Here is a 21613-nt window from a genome sequence, read left to right on the forward strand (position 1 = left end):
TGGATAAGCCTCTCCTCCTCCCTTTGGGCAGTCACTTTGTTCTGGTCATGGGCATGGTGTGGGGAACCAAGGAATCAGAGTCCATCTGAAGGTTTGCTGAAAACTGGGATGCAGTCACCCTTTGGAAGCAGAGGTTTGTGCCCAAAGTTGGTGGGAAGTAGCTGGAACACCTTAGGAAGAGGAGCAGTGGCAAAGCTCTTCAGATAGGCAGGGTACAGGCGAGGGGTGACTGTCCCTGCTTTGGGGAACAGATGGGATCTTTGCCCCCTCCCCTGACGGGATGGTGGGAGTTGGTCTCTTCTGCCAAGCACCAGTGACAGAACAAGAGGAAGTGGCCCCAAGCTGCACTAGGGGAGGTTCAGGTTGGATATTAGGGAACATTTCTTCGTGGAAATGAAGAAATGGAAATTTCTTCCATTGGAGGAAATTCCATCTTTCCAAATGGGAATTTCTTCCATTTCTCCTGGCACAGCTGCTCATGGAGTCCCCACCCTGAAGGGATTTAAAAGCTCTGTGGATGTGGCACTTGGAGACATGGATCAGTGCTGGGCAAATTGGACTCCATGATCTTAGAGGGCTTTTCCAACCTAAATAATTCCATGAGTGACTGGAGCCTCCCTAAGTGCAAAAGCGACTGGCACTGGGCCTTTGCATGTCGGTGTCACCCGGTTTGGAACTGGGAGAAGGTGGAGCAGGAGCCTTGGGAAAGGGGTGAAGGATTTGGGATAAGAGGATATATCTGAGATACCACATGAAATTACCCAGATAAATCCTCATGGGATGTTCTGCCATATTCTGCCATTGCACAGAGGTTGCTTTTCCCAAGCATCAGTTCCTAATGACGAGGAATTCTGTGAATTCTGTGAAAATTCCTGCTGGGAAGGGAACACCCCCACAGCCACGGCGAGCGAGGCAGGCTGACCTTTCCTCCCTGTCCCTGCTGTGCCTGCAGGTGGCCCGGCGATGGGGCAAGAGGAAAAACAAGCCCAAGATGAACTACGAGAAGCTGAGCCGCGGGCTGCGCTATTACTACGACAAGAACATCATCCACAAGACGGCCGGGAAGCGCTACGTGTACCGCTTCGTCTGCGACCTGCAGAGCCTGCTGGGCTACACCCCCGAGGAGCTGCACGCCATGCTCGACGTCAAACCCGACGCTGACGAGTGACAGCGACGCGGGGACAGCGCTGTCCCCCGGGAGAGCCCAGGGACTTCTTTGGTGGTTCTTTCTGCATTGATTTTCGCTGTTCTTCTGCTCGGTTTTCTTTTTTTTCTCGAGGGCCGCTCAGATTTGAGGCTTTGAGGATGTCGGTGGAGAGGGGGGAGGAAGAGGAAAGCTTTGGCTTTTTGTTGATTTTCCTGAAAGTTCCAAGACAGGTTTTTCTGGGGGAAAACTCTGAGTTTTGAGAAGGCCAGGAAAATGTAGCTCACTTAAAAATCCAACAATCCCCTCCCCACCTTTGGCTCTTTAGAAAAAAATGCGACGGAATAGATCCCTTTGGTTGCTCACACACAAACTGACAGGTCAGGAATGTCAATATTCCTGAGGATTTGAGGAATTTTAAACTTTTTTCTTTTATAACACCAAAATGGGTGAATATTCTTGCTTTGGGGAGGGGCAATATAGGAAAAAAACCAAGGACTGTTGTTCTTGTTCCATCACCTTTCTGTCAGTTGTCTTCTTTTCTACAAGATAATTTTTCCTATTAGGGATCAAAACCTTTTATTTTTTTTTAAAGTTTTATTTTATTGAATTTTGTGCCAGTATTTTTTTTTTCCTAAATAGTCTTAAGGTCTAAGATGGTCTCAGTATTGCAATATTGTGTATGTTTGTTTCTGTTCTGCCAGCAGGGAGTTTTATCCCAGGGAGGAAAAAGAGAAAAAGAGGAATTAGTTTATGCAGACCCCACTGGAGAATTGGAATGCTGGGACTGGGATGGGAAGGAAAATGAACTCCAAAGTGGCTCCTGTTGATGCTGGCTGGGGGTGCCACTCCTGTTTCCAGCCCCACACGCTGTGCTGATAATGCTGGTTGAAATCCCTGCTTTTTTTTTTAATGCCTGGCTGCACAAATCCTCTCAAAATTCCTATGGAAAATGTCTTTTTGGCATTTTCCAAATCACTTCTTTTGCTCAAGGAACACTTTGGTGCTTACAGAAATTTTTTTTTTTGGGAGGGGGAAAGGAGAGAAATTCCCATGTTTTCAATGTGGTAAATGGAAAATACGCAAGCTAATCGAGGGGAAAAATCAGGAAAAAGTTCAAAACCCAAAGGGAAATGTTTTTTCCTTCCTGTTTCAAGCAGCTCTGTCTTTATGGCCGTGTGTGGGCACAGCAGAAAGGAAATTGTCCCTGCGAATGGGCTCTTTATGGCTCGGGGCTGCTGCTGCCAGCAGCCCTGTCAGGGTGTGAGTGGCACGGTGTCACCGGGGGCTGTGGGGTCAGGCCCAGGGAAGCTGCTCCCCCGGGCCTCCCACCCCTTCCTGCAGCTGCTTTTCTCTGGGGGGTCGCTCCTGCTGTTCCTCTGCTCCCCGGGGTGCTCTGGGCAGGCTGAGGACAAGGTCCCACCACCCTCGGGTGCAGCGGTGGGATTTGAAGGGTCAGAGGTCGTTCCCATATCCCAGTGCAACCCCAAAGCCAGATCCTCGCAGATTTGGCCTCCCAAGGGAATCTTTCACCCCCCTGGGTGTTTGCATTTAAAGGCAGCATTTTGTACTTTACCAAAATCCCTCCTCTGAGCGTGCTTTGTCTGTGTCTTGGGGCACAGAGTTCATTCCAGAGGCACTGTGGAGCCAGGGGGTCAGAGCCTTTCCAGAGGTGCTGCAGAGCGATTCCTGCCTGACCCCAATGGACAGGACAGGAATCTGTGTAAATACCCATAATATTCAGGCACAACCCCCCCTCACAGAGGCAGAGCTGGGGGGGAGCCCAACCCCAAAATGATGCCCAGAGGTGGTGGGCTCTCCTTTGCCTCTGGAGCAGGGGGACCCAGCACCTCTGTATCCTAAACCCAGGCATTTTAGGGAAAGTCAGCCCCAGAATTGCTGTGTCCTTACAAAAGGTGGAGTTGGAGGGGAATGGGAAGGCCAGGAGGGAGCTCCTGCCAAGGGGGTTGGAAGCAGAGGGGGTCCAGGAAGGGAGGTCCGAAGGAAAGGGTGGGATGGAGGGAAGGAGGGAAGAGGGCATGGAAGGAAGGTGAAGGGAACCCCAAAGGAGGAAAGGGATGCTGCCCACTGAGAAGTGGAACTCAGGCTCATCTCCTTGGGCAGGCAGGGAGGAGGAGGATGGGGGCAGCCTGGCCAAGCTGGAGAGAGGAAAGGAAAATTGGGATATCATGGATGAGACCCCCAGAGGTGAGGCTCTGGGACAGATCCAGCCTGAGCCACAGCTGGGCAGGGAGCCGGGAGAGGTGTGAGGGCACAGAGTGCACAGGGAGGAGCTGGTAACGAGCATCCCAACAGCAATCAGAGGGGTTTTTGGGATGTTCAGGGTTGCTGCAAAGTGCCCTGAGCTTCTCTGTCATGGGTCACTTCAATTCCCCTTCCACCTTTAGAAAGGGACTCCCAGACATCCCAGCTCCTGCCCCTGGCAAGGGTCGTGTCCCAGGACACCCCTCCTGCTTTGCTTGGATGCTCCAGCTGAAAAAGGAAAAGAATGGGACAAAATTTCCCTCCAATAGGAGGAATTGCAGGTTTGGCTACAACCCCACGCCCCTGCCAGGCTAAATCCTTCCTCCACTGTGCTTATTCCAGGTTTCCAAGCTGAGCTTGTGTGTTCCCAGTGATTTTGGGGAGATGGTTGAAGGTAAGGAAGGGTGAGCCATGGGAAACAGCTCTGGATTTCTGGAAGAAGCCTCTGGCTGGAGTTTCCCCATCATTTCTCCCAGCCCTTTGCCCTCCCAGCTCACAGCCGGTGAACAGTCCCAGACACATCAGCTCCATAATTCCCTATTTTCCTTTGCTTTTATTCCTGTTCTAGAGGCCATCCCAGAGATGGGTGCTGTTTATACACTGGAAATGTGCAGATTTCTCTTTGTTTCTTTTGCTTTGTTCCTTTTTCCTTCTGCTTTTCATTGCTGGCCTTTGGCGAGGGCTGTGCTGAGCCAGACGAGCTCAACCCTCTGAGCCCTCTGAGCTCCTTCAAGTCCATGAAAATTTGGTTAATTCCCACCTGCTGGCCCAGAAGGATGGATTTGAGAGGGATGATGGAGATCTGCCAGGGCTGGACTCCCTCCTGTGCTGTTTCCTCCACACAGGAGTGAATTTCCTTCCTCCTTGCAGATGCTGTTGGAAATGGGGTAATTTTGTCTTGGTTTGGAATGTCTCAGGTGCTTTGGGTGAGATTTTGGGGTAATTTCTGTGTCCTGGTCATTCTCTGCTGTTTCCATGTGGGTTGTTGTTCCCTTGGCCCCTCTGGCAGAGCCTGAGCCCTGCTTGCAAATAGCTTTGGGGGCCTTGACAGTTGATATTTGGGAACTCAAAAATAAAGGGAAAAACCCCAATAATGATAAAACCACCCCAGTAATGATAAACCCACACCAATAATGACAAAAACCACAAGCACTTTCCTGCTGCCGGTCCCTCTCCATCTCCATGTGTGGGATCACCATAATCCTTGGATTTTGGGGTGTGTCCAAGTGGAGATCCATGGCATTCCCACACTCCCGCCATCCAGATGGGATCATTCAAGGGGAGAAATAACAAAACAGGGCAACAAATAAAGAGTAATGTAAAATTTCACTTTCTCCTGTCTTCCCAAAGCAGCATCTCCTCCAAAAAACAGTCCCAGAAAGCAGCAGTCAATCCAGATGCTGCAGGAAACATCTCCACTTTCTGAGTTTTGAGTTTTTGGAGGGTTTTCTCTGAGGTTTTTAGGATTCAGTTGCTGATTCCTTGTGAACTTTGGAAAACTGGGATGCCTTGGTGTGCTCTGCTCCCTGGTAGGGTCTGTGTAACACCCAGGAGCTGTTGTCTACATTCCAAAGAGGTTTAAATAAAGGATAAATCTATGTATACATATATGTTATAATGGAATATCTCCAGGAATTAACTGCCTCAGTAAAAAAAAAAACAAAAAAAAACAACCAAAAACAGACAAACAAAAAAAAAAAACAAAAATAAGGAAGTCTTTTTTTTTGTTTTATTTTGGTTTTACACATTTTTTTAAGCTGATAAACTTAGAAGAAGTAAAGAAAAAGAGATTGTTATATTGTGCTGTTTGACTATTTTCCAACGTGTATTTTCATATAATTTATATTTTTTAAAAGTGGGAAAAAAAAGTTTAAAAGTGAGATTTAAAAAAAAAAATAAAAAACAAACAAGGAAAAAGCAGGTGCTTTTTTAAAAAAACCTGAGCTGAGGTAGCTTAGAGATGTAGCGATGTGTGTGTGTGTCCGTGTGTTGTGTCTGGTTCCGTTTGTTTTTTTTTTAAAGGATTCAAAAATAAAAAATCCCTCCTCCACTGAATTCCTAGAGAAGGAGGGGATTGGTTTTGTGTGAATTGCTGATGCTGGCACATCATTTTGCTGGAGAGTTTTTTATATACTGTAGCCTTATTTCATATCGTATTTTAAACCATGTGAAATTAAAAGAATAATTCCTAACCCTTGGTGTCCGTGTGGTTATTCCTTGCCTTTTCTCTTTAGATCTGGGGCAGAAAGAGGGAAAACAAAAAATGTAGAAAATCCAGCAATTTCTCTGTTTTCCCCGTTACTGAAATTGGGGTTTTATGGGGAAGAAGGGCCTGGCTGACATCACGGCGGGGTGATGCTCCTCACCTTTGGCTCCCTCTCACTTTGGGATCATGGATCCCATCCCAGGCTTTCCAAACCCTCTTTCATCCCTCACTGGGAGGGATGGGGTATCTGGTTCACCAGTCCAAATGAGCTTCGAGAGGGGCATTTTCCTCAGCAGGATCTCAGGGAATGGATGTGGCCACCTCTGCAGATCCCGTGGCCACCAAGGGGAAGATGTGCTGGGAATTCGCTCTCCTCCTGGACACCTCAGGCTGTGGCCCATGGGGAGGAGAAATCCACCTTGGCTCTCTCCAAGTCCTTCACACTGTGCTTCAGATCCTGGAAAAAAGCACGTTTGGATCCAGTATGGAGTATCCTGGGTTGGAATGATACCCTGGCTTTTGAGTTTTTCTCTTCTGTTTCGGTGTGCAGCTTTTAGCTTTATATTCAGTGTTACTGGGATCTTTTCACAGGGTGGTGAAGACAAACCAATCCTGTTCTAGCTGGAGACTCACGGACAATCTCTTCAAACTTCAGGCCCGAAGCACAAACAACGTGAGGAGGGCGGGCAAGCAAGCAAGGAGGATGAAACTTCATCATTTGAAGCTGTTAATTGGGCAGTTAAATCCTGTATGCAAACGGACTAAAACTTATGAAAACCTGAGATCTCGTGGCCAAGGCCTCTTGTGCTTCCACCTTGGAGCCAGGACCGTGGCTCTGGTCCTGCCAGGGTGTCGCCTGTGAAAGCACTTCAATAAATATCCACTTTATTACTTTATTCCTCTGAACTCCGTCTAGCCTCTGTTCCAGCTCCTTAAAGACTCACAACGATTCCAACTCCCAAGCCTGCACAGGACTTGGGATGCTTTTTCCAGGGAATTTTATACTGGCTCTGGTGTTTCCTCATCCTCATCCAGCCAGGAGGAAAACTGTGCTGTGCCCAGTTGGACGGGGCTGGATTGGAGCCTGACCTCTGGAAGTGGTGATTAACGAATCCGGCATCTGGGAGACGTCCGTGGGCCAGGAGCTGCTGCTGATCCATAAAATTCTGCGTGATGGGAAGCTCCCGAGGGACGCCAGTGACGCTGGGTTGGCTGAGTCAGCACGGACCGGGTCAGAGCCTCTGCTCAGGAATGGGATGCTCGCGTTTGTTGGGTACCGGGAACGGCGGACAAGTCACGGGGGGATGCAGATCCAGGCTGAGGAACTCTCTCCCTTTATAACAACTTGCAGCCATGCAGGGAGCAATCCCGGCATACCCAAGGATGAGCGTGGAGAATCCTGATGGTCCTCACGGCAGCCGGGGCGTGCTCCCGGGACATCGCGGCACTCCCGAGGCTCAGCCGATCCCTCGGAGGGAAGGGACGGACCCGGAGCGGGGACAGCCGTGGGACAGCGCCCGGCCCGCTCCATCCCTTCCCTGCAGCGCCGGGCTCCGAGCGGGATCGCTGGATCCCGGCGCGGCTTTTCCATCGCAGCGGGAGCCGCCGGGGCTCTTGCTCGGCTGTCCCGGGAAAATAAACATCCAGCGGCTCCTTCCCGCTCCTTCCCGCTCCTTTCCCAGCGCAGCTGCGGAGGCTCCGGCTGGGGCAGCAGCCAAACCCCGGAGGGATGAAGGTGCCCCGACTCTCGGGGATTTTTCCTCCTTGCAGAACCTGGGGATGCCGCAGCTTCCCCCCCGGCAGCCCCAATCCCGCATTCCGCAGGGATTGCAGCCTGTGGTGAAACAGCCGCGGGCCGGGGCAGCCCCGCGCCCATTAACGGCCCCGCGTTAATTATTAACCCCATTAACCGCCCCGCGTTAATTATTAACCCCATTAACCGCCCCCTGCTCCCCCAGAGCAAGCACGGGGGGGTGGGAAGGAGTGGCACACGGAGCAATGTGCCCCCCCGATGTCCCTGCCCTGTCCCCACCCCTCCTTTCCCCAAGGGTCTCCATGCCACCACCAGCTGCAGTGAGATTTGGGATGGAGAAGTGGAGTTTGGGGAGGGAGCCGGAGCTTTTCCCATGGAAAAACCCACCACAGCTCTGCTCCCACAAAATTCGTCCTCTTTGCAGCATCCTGCAACCAGGCTTTTCATAAAAACCGTGGGAATTTGGAATCATACTATATAGTACTATAGAATAGAATTATTCATAGATTATGATTACAGAATATAGAATAGAATAGAATAGAATAGAATAGAATAGAATAGAATAGAATAGAATAGAATTACTCAGGCTGCTCCAAGACCTTTGAGTCCAATAATTTTGTAGAATCATGGAATAAATGAGTTTCATGATAGAATTGAGCTGAGAGGAAGAGGTTTGCTGGGAGTGATGTCCTCCCCAACAAGAAAATCCTGCCTGTGTGGGGAACTGCACCTGGAGGAGGATGTTTCCGGTGTGTTGGCTGCTGTGTGGCTGCTCAGGTGTGGGACTGAAGAGACCCAAAACGAGCAGATCTTCTGCTGGAAATTTCCCAGACTCCAGCATGTGATTATCCAGGGATGCACACATCCAGCAGTGCAGTGGAGCAGGAGGCAGCGTATCCCGAGGGATCCCTGTGGGATGGAGGGGATTTCTGGGCTGGAGACACCCTGAGCTGCTGCTCCAAGGGGAGACCAGCGAGGAAAAGGGACATTTTCAGGTTGGTGTCTTGAAATGAGACATTGAAACCGGTGTTTGAGGGACACTGAGATGGAAACAGGAACAGGAATTGCTGAAGGCTGAAGTGAGGGAAGGGCTCTCTGAAAATCCCTGAGATCCCAGGGAGGTGGAAGGACGTGGTGAGAGAGAAGGATGAATTTATTGGGGGGATGCAGAGGGGGAAGGAGAAGGATGAGGTGCTGAGCAGCAGGGGATGAACTTGGCTTCTTCCTGGGTGATGGTTTCTGGATGATCTTTTAGATCCCTTCCAAACCATTCTGTGATTCCATGAGGGGTGTGCACACCTTTCCACACATCCCCCTGGCGGATCCCGGGCACAGCGAGCACATCACACCAGGCAAACGGAGATTTAGGGCTGCTGGGAGCACCGGGACACCTTTGGTGCCCATTCCCCTCCCGAATGGAGATTTCTGGGAGCACCGGGACACCTTTGGTGCCCACTCCCCTCCCGAATGGAGATTTCTGGGAGCACCGGGACACCTTTGGTGCCCACTCCCCTCCCGAATGGAGATTTCTGGGAGCACCGGGACACCTTTGGTGCCCACTCCCGGGCCGTGCCGGGGTCGCTGCCGTGGGATGCCGGGGTTTCCTTTCGGAGTCAGCGCTTCCCGCTGTTTGCTTTCCTCCCCCGGCTCGGTCCCGGCCTCTGAACCTCGGCCAGCAGCGACTTTCCGCCTCTTCCAGCGCCTTTCCCCGCGCCCGGAGCGCGGCCGCTCCTGGCCTTGCTTGGACGGCGCTCCCACAATGAGCCTTTGTGCCAGGCTGCTCCGGAGGGCAGGAATTCGGGACTGCGGGAATTCGGGATCGCGGGAAATCGGGATCGCGGGAAATCGGGATTGAGGGAATTCGGGATTGAGGGAATTCGGGATCGAGGGAATTCGGGATCGCGGGAAATCGGGATCGCGGGAAATCGGGATTGAGGGAATTCGGGATTGAGGGAATTCGGGATTGCGGGAATTCGGGACTGCAGGGATTCGGGATTGAAGGAATTTGGGATCGCAGGAATTCGGGATTGTGGGAATTCGGGATTGAAGGAATTCGGGATTGTGGGAATTCGGGATCACAGGAAATCGGGAACACAGGAATTCGGGACTGCGGGAATTCGGGATCGCGGGAAATCGGGATCGAGGGAATTCGGGATTGAGGGAATTCGGGATTGCGGGAATTCGGGATCGCGGGAAATCGGGATTGAGGGAATTCGGGATTGAGGGAAATCTGGATTGAGGGAATTCGGGATCGCGGGAAATCGGGATTGAGGGAATTCGGGATCGCGGGAATTCGGGATTGAGGGAATTCGGGATCGCGGGAATTCGGGATTGAGGGAATTCGGGATTGAGGGAACTCGGGATTGCAGGAATTCGGGATTGAGGGAATTCGGGATTGAGGGAATTCGGGATTGCAGGAATTCGGGATTGCGGGAATTCGGGAATGCAGGAATTCGGGATTGCGGGGATTTGGGATTGCGGAAATTCGGGACTGCGGGAATTTAGGATTGCAGGAAATCGGGATTGAGGGAATTTGGGATTGCAGGAAATCAGGATTGTGGGAATTCAGGAATGCAGGAATTTGGGATTATGGGAATTTGGGATCGTGGGAATTCGGGATTGCGGGAATTCGGGATTGCGGAGATTTGGGATTGAAGGAATTTGGGATTGTGAGAATTCGGGACTGCAGGAATTTGGGATTGCGGGAATTCAGGATTGCAAGAATTCTGGATTGTGGGAATTTGGGATTGCAGGAATTTGGGATTGTGGGAATTAGGGATTACAGGAATTTGGGATTGTGGGAATTTGGGATTGCGGGAATTTGGGATTGCGGAAATTTGGGATTGCGGGACACACGAGGCCAAACAGCCTGAGGGCCTCGTGGGGAGCCCGGGGCAGGGGTGCTGCCCCAAATTCTGCATCCCTGTGGTAGGGATGCTTCCCAGCTTGCTGCATTCCTGCAGAAAGGATGGTCCCCAAAGCGCAGCGTCCCTGGCGAGAGGATGCTCACCAAGAATCCCTGCTCAGGGACGTTCCCCAGAATTCCCCATGCATCAAAGAACGATGCTTCCTAAAATTCTGCACCCCTGGGGTGGGGGTACTGCCCAAAATGCTGCATCCTTGGAGTGAGAATGCTCCCCAAAGTCTTCATCCCTGGGGTCAGGACACTCCCATAGCTGATGCATCCCTGGGGTAGGGATACTCCCCATAATCCTGCATCCCTGGGGTAGGGATACTCCCCAGAATTCTGCATCCCTGGGGTAGGGATACTCCCCATAATCCTGCATCCCTGGGGCAGGGATACTCCCCAGAATTCTGCATCCCTGGGGTAGGGATACTCCCCAAAATTCTCTATCCCTGACCTGGGGATGCTCCCCAAAAACTTCATCCCTGGAGTGCAGGTACTGCCCAAAATTCTGCATGCCTGGGGTAGGGTTGTTTTCTGCATTTTCCATCTCTGGCTGAGAATACTCCCCCAGATTCTCTATCCCTGAGGTGGGGATGCTCCCCAGATGCTGCATCCCCCTCCTGCCTTCAGCATCATTTTGGGAAGGGAGGAGGACACTCCCAGCCTGCTCATGCTGAACTGAGATTATCTTTTCCTTAAGACAGGACTATCTTTCCATGGGGTAAATTTCCCAGGTTCCCATTCCCTGAGCTTGACTTGCCTTGGATGGACCCAGGAGAGCCTCTCCCTCCTCCTCTACGCTCCGCTCGTTCCTTAACTGCCTTCCCAAACTCTCCACCCTCCTCCCGGGCTCATCCCTGGCATCCCCCATGCCCCATCCTGCCGCTCCAGCTCCAGCACGGTGGAAAAGGCACGGCAGGAGCGGTGCTGTGGATTTTCAGCTCCCGTTAATGACATTTCCCAGCTGGAAAACGCGAGGTGAAGCCAGAGCCATCGGCCTTGGCTCGGGGCAGACCACCAACGTGCCCACCACAGACCTCCAGCGAGCCCGCGGCTCCCAGCCCAAATCCAGGGGCCTGGAGGGAGCTGGGAGCAGGCTGGGAAGGCTGGAGGGGCGAGCAAGGTCTGCTCAGCTCCAGCCCTGCCAGAGAAGGGTTTCTTTTGGAGCAGGGAATCATCCTCTGCCAGAAAAAAAAACCCAAAAAAACCACCTAAAATTCCCCACATTGAGATTTTTCTTTGGGTTTTTTTTATGTTTTTCCCCTTCCCTGTCTTGGTTGCTCCTGCAAAATCCCCAGCTGCTGCTGGCAGCGCTGTCCTCGTGCTGGGGGCTCTGCTCCAGGGGGAGAATCCTTGGCTGAATGAACCCAGAAAGACAAGCAGGGGGATCTGGCAGCAGGAAAAGGCTTTGCTCCCTGTCTGAAGGGCACGAGGATCTGCCAGGGGTCTCCCAGTGGAGGTTTGGGATTCAGGATCTGTGATTTGGGGAGCTCTTGGCAAGTTCGGCCTCTTTCACCATCTTTGCCTCAATTTCCTCAAGTGCAATCCCAGATCCCAAACCTTTCCAGCCTGCCTTAAACACACTGGGGGTCCCTGGTTGGGACTGGGATGGGATGGGATGGGATGGGATGGGATGGGATGGGATGGGATGGGATGGGATGGCTGCTCCTTCCATCCCCACTGCCACTGTGATGTTTCATTTTTCCAGTCCCCTAAATCCTCAGCCAGGATCAACCCAGCACAGCAGAATAAACCCATTCCCACATTGCTGCCACCTTTCCCCACCTCTTTCCCAGACATTTCCCAGGGAAGTGGGATGGGGGACACTGGGGATGTTATTTGGGGTTTCCCTGGAGACACCACACCCAAAACCTGGGAGCTGGGACCACCAGGATCCTGTGGGAAGCCCGGTGGGATGCCCTGCCCAAACAGCTCAGGGCATTTCCTGTGAGCAGCCCTTGCAAGCAGCTCCCCAGCACATCCCAAACGCCTTCCTAGGAGCATGGGGAACATCAACACGGAGCATCAAAAGTTAACCTGGGTCGTCTGGGACCTTTGTGATGTGCAAAGGCTCTGCAGAACCTCATCCAGCTGGATCCATCCTGCTCTTTTGGGGTCAGGACACTGGAAATGGGTTTGGTGACAGTGGCTGCACTTTGGGGACAGTAAAGGCACCTGGAGTCCCCATCCTGTGCCCCAAACCCTGGGATAAGGTGACCCTTTGGGGGCTGGACTGAAGGTGTATTGCAGCACCTGTTCCCAATTCCCTGCCAGCTCCTCTTTCCACCGCTCCAAGCCCTTCTCCTCAACACTGCCCAGTCTGGCCAAGTGGAAAGTCCTCCTTGGAGGAGAACTCCCCATAAATCATTGGGATCTGCATCACCATGCTGGGTTTTCATCATGAAATCCCCCCAGAAAATAGCAAGTGGGGGCAATCTCACTCTCAGCACAAAGCTGGCGCAGCCCTTGTTTGGCTTTTCCCTCCTCCATGAAATGCAGCCCTGGCTCAGCTGCTGGCACAGGGTGAGATGGATGTTTATTTTTCCCTCTCCCCTTTTCTGGATCCTGGGGTTGCTCCTGTGAGGTCCCACTTTCATGGCAGAGCCAATTCCTGATGATAAAAATAGAAGGCAGGGGCTTCCTGCCAGTGAGGGAAAGAGGAGAAAGGGGATGGAATGCCAAATAAATCAGTAAAAGTGGCAGAGTGGCACTCACAGAGCTGCAGGAGGATTTGAGGATCCAAGGAACTTCTGGCTGGGTGGGATCAACACGTGAAAAGGGATCAAGGGGAGTGATTTTGTCACCATCCTTGGGTGACACAGGGCAAAAGCCCTGTGCTGGTGTGAAGCAATGGATTTATGCCCTTCAGTGTGGATCCAAACCCTCCAGCCCCTCTCCCAGCTGGATTTGGAAACCTCTGTCACTGCTGACCTACTTAAAGGCTGTGCCAAGCGTTGGTCTGGGATGTGCAAAGGGTTTGGATCCCACGGTGTCCAGGCTGGTGTGGGTTCTGTGGGATGCCAGCAGCTTCCCGAGCCCCCCTGGCACCCATGGATGAGATGTGATGATTTGTTAGGATGAGATGTGTGAGGCTCTGTTTTGTTCTGCCCTGGGTTTTGCCAGGTTTTGGGAAGATCTGTCACGGGATCCTTTAGAGTTTGGGTTGGAAGGGACCTTAAAGCTCATCCCACTAGGGACACATTCCATTATCCCAGATTCTCCAACCCCCTCCTGCCTGGCCTTGGTCACTTCCAGGGGTTTAATGTCTATACATCCTTATCTCCCCAGTAAAACAGGGATAAGAACAAAAAACGGTGCCTGGTCTCACGGCTCTGCCAATATAATTCTGATTTTGGGGTGAAAATCAGGGAATGTGAACCGGGAGCAGCAGGAGTATCCCAGAGCTGTGACAGCTTTTGGGCTTCAACAGCACCAATATTTACAGCCCGAGTGGAGGAGCTGCAAAACTGGCAGCAGTTCAGGAGAGAGCGAGGAAAATTATTGGAATGAGGCTCTGGGAGCTCCATTTCTCTCCCTGTGTGTCGGAAGGGATTTATCCAACTCACAGGCTCCCTTCCTCCACAGGGAAAGGAAATTTGGCCATGAAGGGCTGGGAGGCAAAAACTGATCAGTGAACAAATACAGAGTGCCATGAGGAACAAATAGAGTGGCAAAGAGGGAGGTGTTAATTGGTGAGGTTCATTAAGCTCTGGAAGGATTTGCTGTAGCTTATTTGGAGCCTGGGGCTCATTTTTGCTCCTCATCCGCCAAATTTGTTCTGTAGCCCAAAGAAATCATTCCTGCAGCAGGACACAGCAGCTCCTTGCAGGGATCCCATCTGGCTGAGGTGCTGACCACAAACCTGGGATTTTCACACGAGTTTTGGGAGTTTCTGCAACTGAACCTTATTTTGAGCTGGAAACGTACCTCAGTGCCAGTGGCAAATCCATCCTGGAGTGCTGTGTCCAGCCTGGGAGTCCAACATCAGGAGCTGGAGCTGCTGGAGTGAATCCAGAGAGGCCACAGAGATCCTCCAAGGGCTGGAGCTGGACTGGGAGAGCTGGGGGTGCTCACCTGGAGAGGAGAAGCTCCAGGGAGAGCTCAGAGCCCCTCCAGGGCCTGGAGGGGCTCCAGGAGAGCTGGAGAGGGACTGGGGACAAGGGATGGAGGGACAGGACACAGGGAATGGCTCCCACTGCCAGAGGGCAGGGCTGGATGGGAGATTGGGAACTGGGAATTGTTCCCTGGGAAGGTGCTGAGGCCCTGGCACAGGTGCCCAGAGCAGCTGTGGCTGCCCCTGGATCCCTGGCAGTGCCCAAGGCCAGGCTGGACAGGGCTGGAGCAGGTGGGACAGTGGGAGGTGTCCCACTGGAGCTGAGCTGAGCTTTAAGGTCCCTTCCAACCCAAACCACTCTGATCCCATGATCCCTCCCTAATCCCAAGATCACCACGTTGTAGCAGTAGCAAAATGGGATTTTGCATGTTCCACTTCCCAAACACTTCATGCTGCACCAACCCAACCCAAAGCTGGTGCCCATCCCCAAAACCTCCCAACCTGAACCCAAAATTCCCGTCACAAGCAGACAGGCCAGGAAGAGCTGGATCCGCCTTTGCCTGGTCATGGTGAATCATCTGTGGTGAGGCTGTGCCAGCTGCTTGCTCAGCCACCAGCAAGGAGGGAAAAACTCCAAACAAACCCAACAACTCAACAAAAATCCGTCTGCAGTTCCTCTCAGGAAGAGCCACTGTGTGTACGCACAAGGCTGGCAGGAAAACACGATGCTCTTTCCATAGCAGCATTCCTGATATCAGCCTGGGGATCTGGCCAGTCCTTCTCTGATAAAATTAGCAACAAGGAATGTGCAATTCCTACTGGGATGGCTTATGGAAATGACAAACAGAAACAACAATTCCAGGTTTGGTGTGTGGATTTAGAAATCTCAGCAGCTGCAGCTCTGGATTCCCCCTCTGTGAGCTTTGGGGTTGTGGGAGAGGGGGAAACTGGAGCACAGGCTGCTTCCGGGAGTGGCACATTTTAGTGAAATTGGTTTAATTAACAATTTGGGTTGCAATTCAAACTTGTTTAACCACACAAGAAAAGCTGAGAGGAATCACTTGGGGGTGGTTTGTGCTCGCCTGGGGTTTGCACAGATCTGCAAGCGCCCGTTCCTCCCCAGTGTGGAGACGGAGATGATTCCTTGGAGATAAGGGTTGAATTAGCTCAGGGATCTGGTTACAAGAAGAATTTGAAGGATTTCACCCCAAATTTTGCCTTGTCCATGACCAAAATGAGATGGCACAGGAAGGACAACAGCACAGAGCAGGTGATTGTCCTCCAGAGCTGTGTGCTGTGAGGCGCCACATCCCTCCTCTGGAGAGCACATCCCTCCCTCTGGAGAGCACATCCCTCCTCTGGAGAGCACATCCCTCCCTCTGGAGAGCACATCCCTCCTCTTGGAGAGCACATCCCTCCCTCTGGAGAGCACATCCCTCCTCTTGGAGAGCACATCCCCCCTCTTGGAGAGCACATCCCTCCCTCTGGAGAGCACATCCCTCCTCTTGGAGAGCACATCCCTCCTCTTGGAGAGCACATCCCTCCTCTTGGAGAGCACATCCCTCCTCTGGAGAGCACATCCCTCCTCTTGGAGAGCACATCCCTCCCTCTGGAGAGCACATCCCTCCTCTGGAGAGCACATCCCTCCTCTTGGAGAGCACATCCCTCCTCTGGAGAGCACATCCCTCCTCTTGGAGAGCACATCCCTCCCTCTGGAGAGCACATCCCTCCTCTGGAGAGCACATCCCTCCTCTTGGAGAGCACATCCCTCCTCTGGAGAGCACATCCCTCCTCTTGGAGAGCACATCCCTCCCTCTGGAGAGCACATCCCTCCTCTGGAGAGCACATCCCTCCTCTTGGAGAGCACATCCCTCCCTCTGGAGAGCACATCCCCCCTCTTGGAGAGCACATCCCTCCTCTGGAGAGCACATCCCTCCTCTTGGAGAGCACATCCCTCTTCTGGAGAGCACATCCCTCCCTCTGGAGAGCACATCCCAGCCAGTCTCCCAGCCCCGCTAACAATTTTCTCAGACATTCCTTCTCAGCCCTAGCACTCCTCATTTGGGGTTGCTGACTCCAGAAATAAACACAGGAGGTTCTGCTGGGGGATAAAAATGCTGTGTGGTTTTCCCTGCCCGACTTCTGTGTGCTCAGCTTCCAGATGCTCCGGAAGGGTCGGTTTTGGGAGAGCAGCAATGACGTGGCCTGGGAAAAGCAAGGCTTAAAGCCAGCCAGTGGGGTCCCAAATTCCACTCCTGATGTTAGGAGCAGGAGATGGTGGAGCTGTGGAGAGGGGGAGTGGGCTTGACAATGGGAAGGTGCAATGTGAAGGAACTCTGGTGTTTTATGTGCTTTCCTTGTGGATGATGAAGATTTTTCTGCAAAGGTAGATTTGTTCCAAAAGCACCAGATCAGGATAAGTCACATCCTGAGAGAGATCAGAAGTGCTGACAAATATGAACTCAGTTTTGTCTTTCCCGTTTTCCTAACAAAACACCAGGAGTTGTTGGGGACAACTCAGTTCCTGGTTGCTTTCCTCGTCATGCTCTAGTGACACGGCCAAGCCCAGCCCAGGATGTCCTGGTTTGTGCTGGACAAACCCTGTCCAGGAGCTCCATCTCACCATGCGTAGCCACCAAATCCATAGGCATGGGCTCTGACTCAGTCCTGAAGCCCCAGCACTGGGATGGGATGGATCTTGGGGGGCTCCAGGTGAGGAGTCCTGTGGTGTCTTCCTGGGGATGGAATCTCAGCATCCAGCAGATGCTGTTTTGGGAACATCCCTCAGAAAACCAGCCAAGGAGGAGACCAGTAGATCTCCTTGGGAAAAGAAAAGCCTGGAGCAGGAAGCTGGTGACCAATGAATGGACAGGAAGGGACCAGGACCTGGGGGTGCTGGTTGAGAGGTGGTTGGATATGAGCCAGCAATGGGCCTCGATGTGCCAAGAAGGCCAATGGCATCCTGGCCTGCATTAGGAATTGCGTGACCAGCAGGAGTAGGGAGGTCATTCTTCCCCTGTACTCGGCACTGGTGAGACCACATCTTGAGTGCTGTGTCCAGTTCTGGCCCCTCAGTTCAGGAAGGACATAGAGATACTTGAGCACGTCCAGAGGAGGACAACAAGGCTGGTGAGGGGCTTGGAACACAAGTCCTGTGAGGAATGTTTGAGGGAGTTGGGGTTTTTTAGCCTGGAGAAGAGGAGGCTTAGAGGTGACCTTATTGCTCTCTACAGCTCCTGAAGGGAGGTTTAGACAGGTGGGGGTCGATCTCTTCCACCAGACAGCACTGACAGAACAAGAGGAGACAGCCTCAAGCTACGTCAGGGAAGGTTTAGGTTGGATATTAGAAAAAAAATTTTCACTGAAAGAATAAGAAAATACTGGAATTGTCTTCCTAGGGAGGGGGTGGAATCACCATCTCTGGATATGTTTAAAAAAAAAATGGACTTGGCACTTGGTGCTATAGTCTAGTTGTGGTGTTAGGGCACAGGTTGGACTTGATGATCTCAGAGGTCTCTTCCAACCTCATTATTCTGCGATTCTGTGATCCTGTGAATGGCCGTCCAGCACAGGGCCTCTGAGCTGGGAAGATCCTAGCCCGCGAGCAGGGCTGCCTAGCCCAATCCAGATTTCCGTAGGAAATAACTCAGGACACTTCCACCACAAACTATGCTCTGCTGCTGCTTGGAGGAATCCGTACGCCATCAGCCAGGCTATTTTTTCCCCATCCTCCCTTCCAAGCATTGTTCCAAGGCCGCAGCCAGCTGAGTGCCCTGGGAAAGAACTTTCCCAGCACTTTCCCTGTCCCGGGAAGGACACGGCGGGAAGCAGACAGAGTCTCGCTGAAGGCAGCAGGAGGCACATGGGGGGTGACTCAGGAATGTGGTTCTGAGGAGGGAATGCCGGCTCCTCATCCCCATCACCAGAGGGACAAAGCTGGGATCCAGGTGGTTGCTCAGGCTCCGCACATGGAAGTGTGGGCTGGGCTGGGGAGGCAGAGCCTGGCTTGGGAATGACAATATCCATGTGCATTCCAGGAACGAGGATGAACACGAGGGACTGTGACCTCCAGCAGGGCTGAACGGGCCAAGGCAGCCCCAGCTTGTTCTCCTCTTCCCAGCTGGATACTGGGAGCTGTGGAATGCATGTCCCAGAGTGCCACGGCTCTGGCAGCTCCTTGGAGACTTGAGCTGGCACACGAAAGGAAAGCCTGAAAAAATTCTTCCTGGAAAAGGCAATAATCCCCAAGACAATTCTCCAGGTGAAGAATGGGATTCCTGATAGGCTCTTTGTAAAATATATCAGCCGTGCATAGAAATTCTGGGATGGGCATTACAAAAGAGGTGAAGGAATCAGTACAGAAATACAAATCGTGTGGGAGTAAAGGGGGTGAGTTTGGCTTTGAGCTGAAAAAATTGATTTTCTGGGAGAGAACAGAAATCAAACGAAATGAAAACATGTTTTGATCACCTCTCAAAAAAATTCCAGAATCTTTTTCTCCCAAAGGCTCCTGATACCAGAGTCTGTAACCCAAGTTACAGACTTCTGTGGCGTCGTATGAGGGCTTTGGAGGCACCCAGAGGGAGGGAGGGAGGGAGGGATGGATGATGGATGGATGGATGGATGGATGGATGGATGGATGGATGGATGGATGGATGATGGATGGATGATGGATGGATGGATGGATGGATGGATGATGGATGGATGGATGGATGGATGGATGGATGGATGGATGGATGGATGACAGATCAATGATGGATGGATGATGGATGGGTGATGGATGGATGGATGGATGATGGATGGATGGATGGATGGATGGATGGATGATGGATGGATGGATCAATGATGGATGGATGATGGATGATGGAGGGATGGATGATGGATGGGTGATGGATGGATGGATGGATGGATGATGGATGGATGATGGATGATGGATGATGGATGATGGATCGATGATGGATCAATGATGGATGGATGATGGATGGATGATTGATGGATGGATGGATGGTGGATGGATGGATGATTGATGGATGGATGGATGGATGGATGGATGATGGATGGATGGATGATGGATGGATGGATGGATGGAAGGATGATGGATGGATGGATGGATGGATGATGGATGATGGATGGATGGATCAATGATGGATGGATGATGGATGATGGAGGGATGGATGATGGATGGATGGATGGATGGATGGAGGGATGGATGATGGATGGATGGATGATGGATGATGGATGGATGGATTGATGGATTGATGATGGATCAATGATGGATGGATGGATGATGGATGGATGGATGATGGATGATGGATGGATGGATGATGGATGGATGGATGATGGATGGATGGATGGATGGATGGATGGATGATGGATGGATGATGGATGGATGGATGGATGGATGGATGGATGGATGGATGACGGATGATGGATGGATGGATGAATGATGGATGATGGATGGATGGATGGATGATGGATGGATGGATGATGGATGATGGATGATGGATGGATGATGGATGATGGATGGATGATGGATGGATGGATTGATGGATGGATTGATGGATTGATGATGGATCAATGATGGATAGATGATGGATGGATGGATGGATGGATGGATGGATGGATGGATGGATGGATGGATAGATGATGGATGGATGATGGATGGATAGATGATGGATGGATGATGGATTGATGACGGATCAGTGATGGATGGATGATGGATGATGGATGGATGGATGGGTGATGGATGATGGATGGATGGATGGGTGATGGATGACAGATTGATGACGTATAGATGATGGATGGATGGATCTCTCTGGGAAGAGGGAGATGACCCAGCCAACCTGATGAGGTTTTGTTGTCCAGGGCATTGCTATGTATCCCAAATAATATGGTGTCCATCCAAGACTTTGGAGATGCCTGAGAGAGATGGGATGGATGGATCCATCTGTCTGGGTAAAGAGAGGAGATCCAAAAAACCTGACCAGGTCTTGCTGGGCAGGCCAAGGCTGTCAACACATCCCAAACAATCCATGCACTTCCCTGACCACCTTGTTTTTCTGGACAAGGAGAAATCCTATTTCCAGGAGCTGCCAACAGGGCAATCCCATGGGATTTTAAGGCACTTGGGGGTTTTCCCCAGAGGTGCAGGCTGGCTGGGGTGAGGGCAGCAGGAAGGAACTCCCTGGACACCCCTTGGCCCCTCAGCAGCAGCTGCCTTGGCCTGGAGCCCGGGAAAGGATTTACAGGGACAAGAGCAAAGGATAAGGCTCACCTCTGGATCGCTGACAGCTGGAGCTACCTGGAAGAGGGAACTTCCTTTTTAATGTGCTCTTGTTGGAACATCTGTTGGAGAAGGAATTTGGGGATCCTGGGCGTTTCCTCCCGGGGCTGATCCAATGAATCTAGCATTGGGAAAACCATGAGCATAAGCAGGGTAAGTGTGGAGCTGCCTCTAAGGAGCCTTGAGCAAGGGTGTGGAGAGTTCAGCGCTCCCAGGGGAGATCTGGCATGGATTGTACAGCATTGCTTTCATCCCAGCTTTCCTGATTCCTCCTGAAATCCCCCATCCCCCGGGATTTGGGAGCAGCCAGCTGTGGTCTGTGGGAACGAAGTATGAAGCAAATGAAAGTATAAGGAATAAAGCTGTATTTAGTGATGCCTTTCCCAGGAAGGACTTAGCTGGGAATATCTGGGAATCGCTGGAGGTGAGGAAGAGGCTGGTCCTGGTGGTGGCTTCCTGGATGTTTCCAGGATTTATAGGCACACAGGGAAGAAGGAAAATGCTCTGGTCCATTACAAACCTCTCACCCCCAGCCCTCCCCATATCCCAGCCAGTGGCTTTCCCACAGAAGAACCCAGGATCTGAGCATGGAGAAATCCTCAGCAGAGAGCGGGGAAAACTGGGATGTGAGCATGGAGAAATCCTCAGCAGAGAGCGGGGAAATCTGGGATGTGAGCATGGAGAAATCCTCAGCAGAGAGCAGGGAAATCTGGGATTTGAGCATGGAGAAATCCTCAGCAGAGAGCGGGGAAAGCAGGGGGACCCCAGCAGCTCTGGGGGTGCCTTGCCCTGCCCTGCTCCCATCCTCCTGGAGAGCAATTCCCAAACTCCTGCTGGAAATGTGACCCTGGCTGCCCCGCAGGAATGAAGGGGTTCACCAGAGCTGGTACCAAAATTCCCCAAATCCCTGAGCAGCGTGGAAGGCCTGGGATCTGAGCGTGGTCCCTGGCATTAATCACTGTAATAGAAACCAGAGCTGGCTCTGGGCCCACTGAGTCCA

General features: G+C 52.0%; 1 protein-coding gene across 3 annotated transcripts in view; it reads left to right on the forward strand.

Annotated features, from left to right (window-relative positions):
- Positions 1–5601, forward strand: part of ETS1 (ETS proto-oncogene 1, transcription factor) — an 80702-nt gene extending 75101 nt beyond the window's left edge. For all 3 annotated transcript variants that reach the window (XM_077787970.1, XM_077787971.1, XM_021531107.2), the window contains one exon: positions 953–5601. In XM_077787970.1, coding sequence (XP_077644096.1) covers positions 953–1168 — 216 coding nt within the window. In that variant the 3' untranslated portion in view covers positions 1169–5601. The remainder of the gene's footprint in view (positions 1–952) is intronic.
- Positions 5602–21613: the final 16012 nt, after the last annotated feature.

The sequence above is a fragment of the Lonchura striata genome, chromosome 23, assembly GCF_046129695.1.
Source record: "Lonchura striata isolate bLonStr1 chromosome 23, bLonStr1.mat, whole genome shotgun sequence".
Classification (NCBI taxonomy): Eukaryota; Metazoa; Chordata; class Aves; order Passeriformes; family Estrildidae; genus Lonchura; species Lonchura striata.